The sequence below is a fragment of the Talpa occidentalis genome, unplaced genomic scaffold (genome assembly GCF_014898055.3).
Source record: "Talpa occidentalis isolate TD23 unplaced genomic scaffold, MPIMG_talOcc4v2.1 talOcc4.9, whole genome shotgun sequence".
In the NCBI taxonomy this organism is placed as follows: Eukaryota; Metazoa; Chordata; class Mammalia; order Eulipotyphla; family Talpidae; genus Talpa; species Talpa occidentalis.
This window is the reverse complement of record NW_023605305.1, coordinates 11,364,142-11,376,972: the sequence shown is the minus strand read 5'-3', so window position 1 is coordinate 11,376,972 and position 12,831 is coordinate 11,364,142. Positions and strand designations below refer to the sequence as shown.

General features: G+C 37.1%; 1 protein-coding gene and 1 long non-coding RNA gene across 14 annotated transcripts in view; one reads left to right on the top strand and one right to left on the bottom strand.

Annotated features, from left to right (window-relative positions):
* EIF4G3 (eukaryotic translation initiation factor 4 gamma 3) overlaps window positions 1-12,831 on the top strand; it is a 233,278-nt gene that overhangs the window by 108,281 nt on the left and 112,166 nt on the right. For all 10 annotated transcript variants that reach the window (XM_037501173.2, XM_054690849.1, XM_054690847.1 and 7 more), the window contains 4 exons: window positions 2,632-2,811; window positions 3,366-3,480; window positions 10,171-10,268; window positions 11,900-12,022. In XM_037501173.2, coding sequence (XP_037357070.2) covers window positions 2,632-2,811; window positions 3,366-3,480; window positions 10,171-10,268; window positions 11,900-12,022 — 516 coding nt within the window. The remainder of the gene's footprint in view (window positions 1-2,631; window positions 2,812-3,365; window positions 3,481-10,170; window positions 10,269-11,899; window positions 12,023-12,831) is intronic.
* LOC119237138 (uncharacterized) overlaps window positions 11,877-12,831 on the bottom strand; it is a 30,840-nt gene continuing 29,885 nt past the window's right edge. For all 4 annotated transcript variants that reach the window (XR_005123198.2, XR_005123201.2, XR_005123200.2 and 1 more), the window contains one exon: window positions 11,877-12,150. This is a non-coding gene — a long non-coding RNA (uncharacterized LOC119237138). The remainder of the gene's footprint in view (window positions 12,151-12,831) is intronic.

Here is a 12,831-nt window from a genome sequence, read left to right as displayed (position 1 = left end):
CTATTTAGAAACCTTGAATAAGCTATAACCACAGTTACTCTGGATGGGCTGTTTAAAAATCCCAGCAGAGCAAATGGAATGTATTGGTAAGAAAAGTGTTCCCATATAGTAAACTTAAAATTGTGGGAAAACTTTGCCCATATCTAATTTTCTTGCTCTGCATATGCTAATGGATTAGTTCCTCCCTCACCCTATAACACCATGTCTTTTTAGGCAGTAAATACTTTGACAAAATTTGATGATAATACAACCACAGTGGATCATCATCTGTATCTGTTTGATGCTCTCCTTATCTTGTCTGCCCTCTAGAGTTGATAGAAAAGGATTTTACAATAATAATATTTTTTATTCACTGTGTCTAGCATCTAGTAGTCACCAGCAAGTTGAGCAGATGAGTCTCTTCTCCATGAGGCCTATTTTGCAGCTTCTGCTCTATTTATTTATTTTAAAAGATTTATTTATTTATTTATACACGCACTGGGTACAGTCAGAAGTGCTGGAGGGTGAGAGAATTCACCAGAGCGGGGAACAGAACAGGCAGACTGACGAAATACACTGCTGAGGAGAGCAGCGGGTGCGGCAGGAGAGGTCTGTCGCGCCAAGCTTCTGCTTTATTAACCCAGTTGCTAATGCTTAGATTCGTTCTGAATTGTGTTAACAACTCACATGCATTGATGAATAGATTCTCTATGCTATGTGATTAATAGAAATGGAAAGTTTACTACCTCAGTGTTCCTGTTTGCAGCTGACAGAAATCCTGACTTGGTGACCAAAACTGTCAGTGGAGATAACTAGAAGACTTTTGCTGTTTTTGTGGTCCACCCCAAATTCCTGTATATCAGCTTTGCCTCCATCTAATACCGTGTGACCTTCACATCTGGTCCCCCCATTAACACCACTCTCCTGCTGTACCTTTTAGTCTGTTGCTTTTCTGTGACTTAATCGCTTGAGGACTTTCTTTGGCCTGGGTTCTGAAGACTGAATGGTTATGAGCTTTGGATTCCAATTCCCCCAGTTCAGCACTAGGGGAAAAGTTACTTTTTCCGTCACCAGTGGATAGCTTAATGCTTAAGAGTAGGACAGGGTAAGATCTTAATTTACCCAAGGTCAAAGCTCAACTTTGACTTTATTTGACAGGTAATAGCTCTTATGTCTCAAATTGTAAGCCGACCCTCAGGAAATTTTTAAGCTACGTTTTTAAACTATTATTTACCCATTTGAAAGCTGTAAGTGGTCTATTACATGCCTGGTTAGTTGAAAAGATCTTTTCATGAAGAATGTGATGTATGTTTTAAAGATTAGTTACATATCTTAGGATTTTTGCAAACTTAAAAATAACATGACACTTTTATTAACTTTTCTCCATTCAGGATGGAAAGTGGCTCATAGAGAAGCTGAATAACTAAAGTCAAATCACATAATGGGCACCAATTAGAGCCATGAGTGGGAATCAATAGTCCCCAACTGCACTTGCATCACCAAACAACATTTGTTTTAAAACTACAGTAATAACATGTAACTACACCTAGAATATTTTCCCCACTGGATTTACTTATTTTCAATTAAATACAATTTGATTCTTTCGTTCCACATGTCCTTGAATTCTCAAGTAGAGAATTGTCATCCTGATTTTCATATATTCTTTCTTCTCCTGTTATCAAATAGAAAGATATTTTTTGCTGAGCTGCATGCTATGTCCTACCCCTTCCTACTGATCTATAAGCTTTTCCATTGGCTTTCTTTCTGTTTCCTGCTGCTTTCTTGCTTCATAATTGAAGGGAGGATTCAGACCCATCCAGGTAACAAACTACTGGTTCTGCATGGCTTCTTTTTTACTTTCTCCTATTATTATTATTACAGAGAAATAAACTGTTTACTGATGAATACATGTATTCATGGTGGGGATTTACTGTTAGTATTGTTTCAAGACTCTCAAGCCTGCAGTGATAACCATAAATAACCACAGGTACTAGTTGTCATTTGAGAGATTTGAGTGCTGTTCCTTCCAGGTCATTCTTAAACCTGTCTAGATTCTCCACTTTACTGCACATTATTCAAAAAGGCTAAATTGGGTTCAGTTTTAGTATGGTACTGCCACTTATTTTGAAAATGAAGACATTTCCCATCATGTGACAGCCCTATAGATAATTTTAATTTAACTTGACCCTAATAGACTGAGATGAATGTTTCTATGTCCATAGAGATTTCTTATTCTCCTAAATATTTTATAAATGACTTAGTGATAGTTTTTTAGCAGACCACTTTTATTTTTTAATAAGTTGATAACAAGCCACATGCTCTATGAAAAATACATTTTAATAACAAAACAGCTTTTAAAGTGATACCACCTATATACCTTTTATTTTTTCCTTACATTTTAAAATTACTTTTAAGTTAGATTGCCTTGCTGTTTTAAAAATGTGACAGCAATGAAAACTTGACCTAGTATGCCTAGTGTGGAGTGTTTTTTAATATCACTTGTCCAGCCGCAAGCAATTTGGTTTTCTTTCTTGTGTATTGTGTTTCTAGTTCAACTTAATATTTTTAATTAGTGGAAAAGGAAAAAGCTTAAGGTAGTAAAACATGTATTTCTCTTTGTAAAAAGTAAATATATTTTTCTCCCCTCCTCAGTTTTTCCAGAGGCCTCAAATACAGCCTCCTAGAGCTACCATCCCGAACAGCAGTCCTTCCATTCGTCCTGGTGCACAGACACCCACTGCAGTGTATCAGGCTAATCAGCACATCATGATGGTTAACCATCTGCCCATGCCGTACCCAGTGCCCCAGGGTCCTCAGTACTGTATACCTCAGGTAAAGTATTTCTCAGATCTGTGTGGTCCAGCAATAGAATGGGGATTAATCAGATTATTAGCAAAGGGAGCTGCAAGGGTAGTAATTACATTTGCTTTTGGTGTTGTATGAACCTTTTCGTCAGTAGCAATTCTAGTCATTTTGTTATTATATATAATATTGTAAGGAGATACTCTTACATCGCTTTTCTTAAAATTTTCTAAGATGATGGAGAAATTATTCCAGTTTTTTCCTTATCCCCTCCCACAACCAGTTGCTCTAAAATAGGCTTAGTAATTGTGCTGTTTCTGTGACATTCAACGTCATTGGAAGCTACCATTTTGAAATAATTTTACAGTAAGCTGATGTCAGCTTATGTGCTTTGATTTGCTATATGGCTTTATATAAGTCACATCTTTTTCTTCATCCTCATTACATTGCATGGCAATGTGTTTAACCAAGTGGCTTCACCTCATTTAAATGATTTTCTATACCTACAGAGAGAGAACTTTAAATTTTTCCTTAGTAAGCTACCTTCATATTATTTATAAATATCTATAATTTTTCTCTTCTAGTACCGTCATAGTGGCCCTCCTTATGTTGGGCCTCCACAACAGTATCCAGTTCAGCCACCAGGCCCAGGTCCTTTTTATCCTGGACCAGGACCTGGGGACTTTCCTAATGCTTATGGTAAGTATGAAAAATTGTGCGGTTTCTGCTAGTTTGTTGTACTCATTCCCTTTTGTTGTTAGTCAGGTCAGTTTGGGCAATGTAGTTTAGTGGTGTGAAGGACTTTAAAATAAAATGTTGCAAATAGTTCTGGCCTTAAATCTACTTTTATTTTATCTTATGTATGTATTTTTCAGGTATAGTTGGTTTCTAGCTCTGTGTGTGATTCAGGGGGATAGGGTCACGCCTTCTCAGATAGGTGTCACCACACCTTCCCCTCACCAGAGCACCCCGTTCCCTTTACCATATATTTATATCATCGAGCCCTTTCCCTCTTTGTTCCCACCCCTACTTCTTCCTCTCACAGCCTCATTTCTGCAGTCAGGTTTCTAAGATTTGGTTTAGTTTTGTCATCCCTGTCTTCCTCCTTCTCACTTAATCACTTAGCATAATCCCTTCCATTTCCATCCACATTGTCTCAATGGCAAACATCTACTTCTCAGACAGTAGAAAGAGTTTTATAGGGATGATACCTTTGATGAAAGAGTATTATAGGAATGATAACTTCTCAAGAAGCTGGTAGTTCCGAAGTAAAAACTTGATGTCTCCAGTTCTGATGTCTGTTACCAGCTCATTACTGTCACTGGATTTTTGTTGCTTGCATAGATAGACCCTTTCTCCCTTTCGTGAGTTCTGTCTTCTGTTTACCAAAGTACATGTTATGTGGAAAGCTACACGTAAAAGGATGAAGTTGGATTACTGGCTCAGTATACACAGAAAACCATCAGGTGGATTAAAGATTTAGATGTAATGACCTGGAACAATAAAATACATAGAAGAAAGAGGAAAACACTGCTGTTACGTTCCCTGACATCAAGGATGTTTTCAGTTGCTTGACCCCAATGGCATAGGAATTAAAAAAAAAAAATAATTGGGATTATCTCAAGTTAAAAAACTTTTATTAAAGCAAAGTAAAATAAAAGATTAAAAAGACAACATATTGAATGGGAGAATATTTTCTTCCATTCTGTCACACACAGTATATAAGGGATTAATATCCATGATAGAGAAAAAAGCTCACATTTCAACAATAAAAAAATAAACCAGTTAATAAACAGGCAACAGATCTGAAAAGACAGTTCACTAAATAGGATATCCAGAAGACCAATGGACTTGAAAAAATATTCTTCTTCTATTTTAGTAAAAGAGATTCAGGTTAAAACTATGATGAAAATACCATGTCACACCTATCAAAGCGGCACAAACTAAAAATGATCTCTAACAGTGAGCACTGGAATGAATGTGGAGAAAATTACCTTTTTTGTGGAAATGTAAACTGGTACAACCATTGTGGAAAACAATCTAGATTTACCTTAAAAAAACAAAAATGGAAATAAAGTACTATGAAGCAATTCCACTCTTGGGCATCTATATAAAGAATGTGAAACCATCAATGCAAAAAGTCCTGTGTTCTACTGTGTTCATGGCAGTATTATTTACAATAGCTGAGATATGGAAACAGCCTAAATGCCCATTACCAAGTGATTAAATCAAGAAAATGAATATACAGGTAAGGAATATGATTCAACCATAAGGAAAGATGAAATGCAGCCATTTTCAACAGAGGAGTGAGTTAGAGACTGCAGTAAAGCAAGTCAGAATAGCAGCTAATACTGGATATTTACAAAGAAGGCGATTTGTAAAGTAAAATTAAAAAACCAGTGAGTATCAGTAAACACCATGAGGCCTCTGAGGTTAAGGGGGGGGGGTGCTCCCTGGTGGCGCAGTGGTTGAGCACTGGGTTGCGAAGCTGCCCGCAGCCTCTGCAGTGCCGATTCAATACCCGGCTGCTCCCTGGCCACCGGAGGAGGGTCCCACATGGCGCGCAGACCTCTCCTGCCGCCCGCTGCTCCCCTCAGCAGTGTACTTCGCTCCCTCTGCCTGCTCTGCTCCCGTCTCTGGCTCTGGTGAATTCTCTCACCCTCCCGCGCTTCTGACTACCCAGTGCTTGTATAAATAAATAAATAAATCTTTAAAAAAAAAGAGTGAGGGGGGGGAGGGAAATGATATAGATTTAGTGACTCAAGAACTTTATTGTAGAATTAATTGATATTAGACTAGTCTAGAGGTTTTTCTTACATTTTGAGGGGAAACAGGCAAAGCAACCACGTGTTGTCTGGCTTTACTCTTTTAGAGAGAAATCTTTTCTGTTATTTGTATTGGTATTTATTCTGAAAACTTAAATCCAGTCAAAGTATTATTTTTTTATTTTATTTAATTCATTCATTCATTCATTCATTCATTTATTTATTTATTTTGTGGGGCCCTGGCCGGCGGCCCGGGAATGAACCGGCGCTGCAGAGGCTGCGGGCAGCCTCTGTAGCCCAGTGCTCAACCGCTGCGCCACCAGGGGAGGCCCAAATTATTATTTTTTTAAGATTTATTTTATTTATGCATACAAGAGTTGGGTAGGCCAGAGGTGCAGGGGGTGAGAGGATTAACCAAGAGAGTGGGGAGCAGAACATGTAGATCTACTAAAATACACTGCTGAGGGAAACAGTGGGTAAGACAGAAGAGGTCTGTTCTGCCATGTGGGTAGCTCCCTGGCAGGGGATTCAGCTCATGCTGCAGTGGTTGCAGATTGCTTCATAGTGCTGAGACTCTTGTGCCACCAGGGAGACCCAGTTAAAATTATTTTTAAGTATAAAATTTACTGTTGGTGTTTTTTAGAGTATTGAATAGAAAAAAATTATAAAATTTAGTACATGCTAAAATAACATGCTTCAAGTTGGTGTATGCTCCATTTTACTCATTCTGCCATGTAATTTCCTCCTCTCCCTCCCCATCATCTTCTTTGCACTCTCTTCATCTCTTTGGGGCTTGGGCACCTCAGTCGAGTCATATGTTTCCCGTTGTCTGTATGGCTGGGGAAACTTTCTGGGATCCCAAGTTGAATGTGTTTTTTGTGGAGAGGTAATACTATATTTGGTGACTTGGTTTGTATACTGACATTATTATTGTTCTGGGTATATGGTGTTTATGTGCTGACCTGCATATTTAACATTGTTTCTATGGAAAATTCAAGGTTTTGAACAATTTTAGAAGATGTGCAATGTGTAAGATACTGTCAAGGTATTTTGTGGCTTGTAGATGTTAAGGTAGTCCTCCTGCCTTTCAGGGTCTTATATGTATATATAATATGTGTGCTTGAGGTTGAGAAGATATCTAAATAATGACCAGGTCACTGCTCCCCAGAGTTTTTAGTATCATGGGCAGGTAAAATTAAGTATAAAGTAATGGAAGAGACACTCTGGATTGTTATATTTAATTTGCTATTAAAAAAAGAAAATGGCTATTTACTGTCAGTGTCATTTCATATAGAAAGGTTATTGTAATAGCAGAAGAGTAGGATTGAAATAATTTCAATATAGAAACAGTTCCTTACAAAAATGTCAAGTTGGCAAGCTTATCCACATGTGTATGTGATTGTGAGTATTTTGGTTATTGTATAAACTTTGCCATTTATCATTTTCATCTGTTCTATAGACTAGACTTGGGAACCAATTTTCTAGAAGTGGGATTCACAAATTTTCTGTAAGGGGCCAGATAATATGTTTCAAAGGGCAACTGTTCAACTCTGCTATGATAGTGGGAAAGTAGCCAGATGTAATTAAAAACTATGGCATATGGGTATCATCCAGTAAAGTTTCATTTACACAATAAATGGCATTATGATGGATTTGACCCATAGGCTTTTGTTTATAGACCCCCATTCTAGATGAACCTATTCCATTTAATGCTTAAGAGGTCTAGAGACAATTAAGTCATTTGCCTAGTAGACAAATGGTATACAGAAGTCACTCACATTTTTAATAGCACAGATGTCTTTAAATATTCCTGACTAATAGTGTGAGAAGTTAAATTAGCTAATAAAAGAAAACTGCAATTTGCTAAAGCAGAAGGGCTGCTTTGCAGGGGTGCACAGTTTTACTATCCTGTTTTACCTCACTGTATATAGATTATTCTATTCTGCCAGGCTTATTCAGCAGATATTTATTGTTGGGTATTACATATCTTTCTCTGCTTAAATCATGTTTCCTTACAAATGTCTAATTGGCAAGAGCCTGATTTTTTTTTTTTTTTTTTTTTAAAAGGAATGGTTCACCTTTTGGACCCAGTTTCTTTTAGCTTAAAAGTTGTGGCAAGGTGAACAGATTGTATTGCTGGTCTAGCAGCATTTGAAACCAATTTTAGGGGTTTGTTTTCTGAATTTTGGAACTAGTAACATAATAGGATATTATAGAATTGCTTACTTGCGCTCTGCTTTGAGATAATTTACTTAGAGGATGACTAAGGTTTGTTTGTCTTTTTACATTGAACTTGAAATCCTAGTCATTTCCCCTGTTTACATATTTTCCTAATCTGATTCTCCAAACCTGATTGTTATTTGCAGAATTCTGCTACTGCATATCATACTGCTTCCAAGAAATTACCACTTGAAGATTATGGTGATGGGGATGTTAATGATGATGATGGTAGTAGAGTCAACATTATTTGACTTGCTAAAGTATCAAGAATTTTACGTGTATTACCCACCTTCATACACAATTCTTTCCTTCTTGTTACCTTGACTTTATTGTCTTTATTACTACCAAAGGCCAGTCTTCCACTTATGCATTAGATCCTACCATATGGCAGTTATTCTAGCAATTTTCTTTTATCTGCAGGAAATGTTCCTTTAAAAATTCCTATTCTTCCCCATCCCCCAGATTAGTCCTATCAGTGTTTTCAGGTATACTGGTTAATAATTCCAGTCTTTTTCTTTTCTTTTTTTTTTTTTTTTTAATGGTTTTTGGGCTCCTGATTCTTGTTCACCTGAAGTCCATTTTCCTGCTTCCATTTGTGGTAAAATCTTAAGAAAACAAGTTATCTATACTCACCATCTTAATTTTCTTTCATCTATTTGTTATTGAACCCATCCCAATCAGGATGCACATCTCTCCTCCAACAAAACAACTTTTGACAAAGTCACCAGTGGCTTCTTCTACTTAGCTAAATCTTATTAGTTGCTCTCTCAGCACCACTTGACATAGTTTAGTCCACTTTCCATTCATGAGCCACTTTCTCCATTTCAACTGCTGCCTTGGTTTTCTTGTTCGTCTCCTTTGCTGCTTTTCTTTATATCTGTGACCTCTAAGCAAAAATTGAGTACTCCTTTGGCTTCTTTATGTATATTCATTTTCTGGGTTAATCTGGTTTCATGATTTAAATGTTGTCCATGTTCTACTAATTCCAAAAGTGGGCATCTGTTCTCTGACTCCTGGCTTGTGTCTCTTCTGCCTACTTAATCTGTTTGAAGATCAAATAAGAATCTCAAACTTGAGATTTAATTCCTAATTTTTCTCCTAATTTTTAACTCCTAAGTTTCTGCCCTAAACTCTGTTCCTCTTACTGTATTCCTCATCTCAGTAAATAAATGGCACCACTTCTTACTCAGACAAAATGCCTAAGTTTTCCTTGACTACTCTTTTTCTCACACCCATATCCAATCCATCAACAAATCTGTAGGTTGTATTTTCAAAATATCCAGTATCTGGGCCTCCCCGGTGGTGCAGCGGTTGAGCGCTGGGTTGCGAAGCTGCCCGCAGCCTCTGCAGCACCAGTTCGATCCCCGGCTGCTCCCTGGCCACCGGAGGAGGGTCCCACATGGCGCGCAGACCTCTCCTGCCGCCCTGACCCCGCTGCTCCCCTCAGCAGTGTGCTTCGGTCCTTCTGCCTGCTCTGCTCCCCGCTCGGGCTCTGGTGAATTCTCTCACCCTCCCACACTTCTGACTGTACCCAGTGCATGTATAAATAAATAAAATAAATAAATAAATCTTTAAAAAAAAATCCAGTATCGATCCATTCTTACCACTGCTACTCTGAGCATTCTGATTTAATTGTAATAGAATTAATAAAGTGTGAAGTGTGAAAGTTAAAAAGCATTTGTTGACAGTAACAAAGGGTGGGTGGAAGAAGATCATTTTCAGGCAAAGGGCAATATAAATAAAGGTGTAAACAATGTTGAAGATGATGGAGATGCAAAAGGATTAGTAATAACTTAGGTCGTAGCAAGAGCAAAAATAGGGAATTTGGAAATCTAGAAAATGTAACTGGAACCTGGAACCCGATTGTTAGTATCTGAACTTTTTAATTAGGCTGCTTGTTCTCAGTCTTTTTTCTGTCCTAACAGTAGGATATCTGCCAAACCTTGATGGTGGCATTCTCTATGGCAGTTATAAAGAGAATTAGGCCAATCCCTAGCCCCCGGTATAATCAGATATTTGCCCCTGCTGTTCACCAAAGCCACACACAAAGCATACTCATATAAACCCTGGTTTGAATTGCTGTTACAAGTAATGGCCCTCTAGAATAGGTTTTTTTTAAAGTCAGGGCTTTAGCATGATTAGAGTTTGGGCAAGGTAATTCTGGTAGCACTCCATAGGAGTTGATTATGTAGTTGTTCTTATATTAGATGATAAAGAGGTATTTTTTAAGTGTTTGGCCACTTGAGTGGCTGGAGGGGAGCTAGTAGAAAAAACAAATAAGAAGAATGCTTGCTTTGTTTGGTTTTTGCTTTTGACAAGTAATTATCCAGATACCCATTGACATTAGTAGTCTTAGAGTGATTGACAAAATAACTGAATGCTTCTTTTTATTCTTATTCTTTAGGAACACCTTTTTACCCAAGTCAGCCAGTGTATCAGTCAGCACCTATCATAGTGCCTACGCAGCAGCAGCCCCCTCCAGCCAAGAGAGAGAAAAAAACAGTAAGAGATCTTTAATATTTCTGACTTAAAATTGAATGTCCATTCACTTGTGAAATAATTTTGCCCACACCTGTAACAATTATTCATCTCAGTTTACAAATGACTGCCATTTTTTTTTTTTTTGTCCCTTATATCCTTACCGCTGGACCTGGATGATTGGTGTGGGCATATAGCTAGAAGTTGGAATTATCATTTGCTTAATACCAGTTTTCAACATGCACTGAGATTGGTATGCTAAATGACATGTGCCCTCCACCTTGAGAACTGGGAGGGTTTGCTTTTCTAAGGACTTATTCAGTGGGAGAAATTGAACTCAGTTCTCACATCCAAACTGTCTTTTAACTTTAGTGCTAGTAAGCTCTACATCCAGATACGAAATGGTGGTGGGGGGGAGTGGGGGTAGAATTAGCACAGAAGAAAAGGAACACAGTTTAAGGACAAGAAAACTTATTCTTATGGGATAGATTTAAGAAATATAAATCAGAATTTTGGAATTTATTCTTATGGTTTTCAGTAACTTACAAGGACTTTGGCTCTGTTTAACAAGCCAGCCCCAAGAGAATTAGATTGTGGCAATATAAAATTCACTTGCAGAACATTTTATGGAAGAGTGGCTTGCAATCTTTTATCCATCAGAAAACACTAAATATATGTTTATAAAGGACTGCATCATTCACACAGATGAGATAGGTGGGGGTGACATTATAGCCATATTCCTGAAATACTCTAATAAAAAATTAATGAAGTTCCAAACTTTGGTCTTTATTATTAGAAGCAAATTACTTGTGTACACATCATAATAAACAGCATGTGCCAGTATGTCATGACACCACAGTTGAGAAACAATGCTTTAGAAATGTTGAAACATGGTAGAAGCTGGACTGGAAGAACACTAAGAATGCAAGAACGTGAAGATAATGAATGTGGGAAATAGTAATAAAAGATCTGAAGACAGAAGTATCAATAGAACAAATTAATTAGAAGCACTATTTAACAGCGCAGTGGAAACACGTTTCCATAGCAGTAAAAACAAATGGCATTAAAAGTCTTATGAAGTACCATTATTTTACACTCTTGTTAGTGGTTTGACAGTTTAGTCAGTTCAATATTTTTGATCATCCTTAAGGATATTTCTGTGTCTGCTAGGAAAAAACCACTCCTACACTGAGCATCCCTACATGCAGAGATGGTGATACCTGCAGCATAAATCCCTGTTCTTGAGTCATAGACATACAGATTTTATTGGAGAAACTTTATGGCCTTTAAAACTATTCTGCAGAGTGACTTCCATGTAAAATTATTTTGAGTCTTATCTTAAGCATTATAAATGAAAACATGCATATGATAGTGTTTACAAGAGAAATCAGTAATACTTTGCATTTTTGACCTAGAAATTCAGTCAGCTGGTTCTCATTTTAGCTTCTTACTCTAATTAGTTCAGGTCAGAGCTAATGGCCTAAATTTCTTTGAATTACACCATGATTCTGTAATTGAATTAAGGTCAGATATGTAACTTATCACCTTTGATATTTGACAGGTTTCCCATGTTTGCGCCTTTGATACTTCACATACCTATAAATCTAGAGCATGGACACCCATCTGTAAATGTTTTGTTTTATTTAATCTTACAGATAAGAATTCGAGATCCAAACCAGGGAGGTAAAGATATAACAGAGGAGATTATGTCTGGAGGTGGCAGCAGAAATCCTACTCCACCCATAGGGAGGCCCACATCCACACCTACTCCTCCTCAGGTAAGATAGAGTGAGCCATGATGGATGATGGTGTGTATTTGTTCACTAATTATTACTCAGCTCTTCTTTTTTCTGTAGCCACTTTCTGTTCTTTCCATTTCCATCAGTTGTCTCATAGCCTCGAATATCTAAAGGATATTTAAACAGACATGTTATTTCACTTTACTAATTGTTATAACTTCTAGATTTTTCCTAATAAACTGTATTTCATAATACTAAAACAAGCTGCGTTCTTACTCATTAAATGAGTATTTCATATTTTCAATAGAGAATGGTTGGAATTAAATGCTACATACTGTGTTAATGCAAACATTTAACGTTGAGAATTTAAACATTTTTACTGAACAGTGTTGCTTGATGCAATTGCCTGTCTTATTAAGGTCATATTTAGATGTGTTATTGGTATATCTGTTACATTTTAGAACTACATAAATGATCTTCTTTCGTGGTGGGTATTGTTTTTAAAGAATTATTTGTAATTTTTGTCAGTTAAGTATCTTCTTATTCCTGGCACAGACTATGTTTATCATGGTTTCCTAAGAGTTCACTTTCTTGTTTTTAGAGATCAAGACATTTCGGGAGGTGCTAGAATTTTGTTAAACTAGAATAGAGGGTAGTTTCCCCCAAATTTGACAGCATTTTTATTTCATTCCCGAGTCACTTTAAATTTTGATACAGAGGAAATGAGTGATTTTCAAATATTCAAAATATTTAACAAGAGGACCCAGCATATAAAATTGATAAAAACCAAAGTTTTAAGGGGTAGGGGACTGCTTGCTTCTTGAACTCTCGTGGTTGAATGGTGAGGG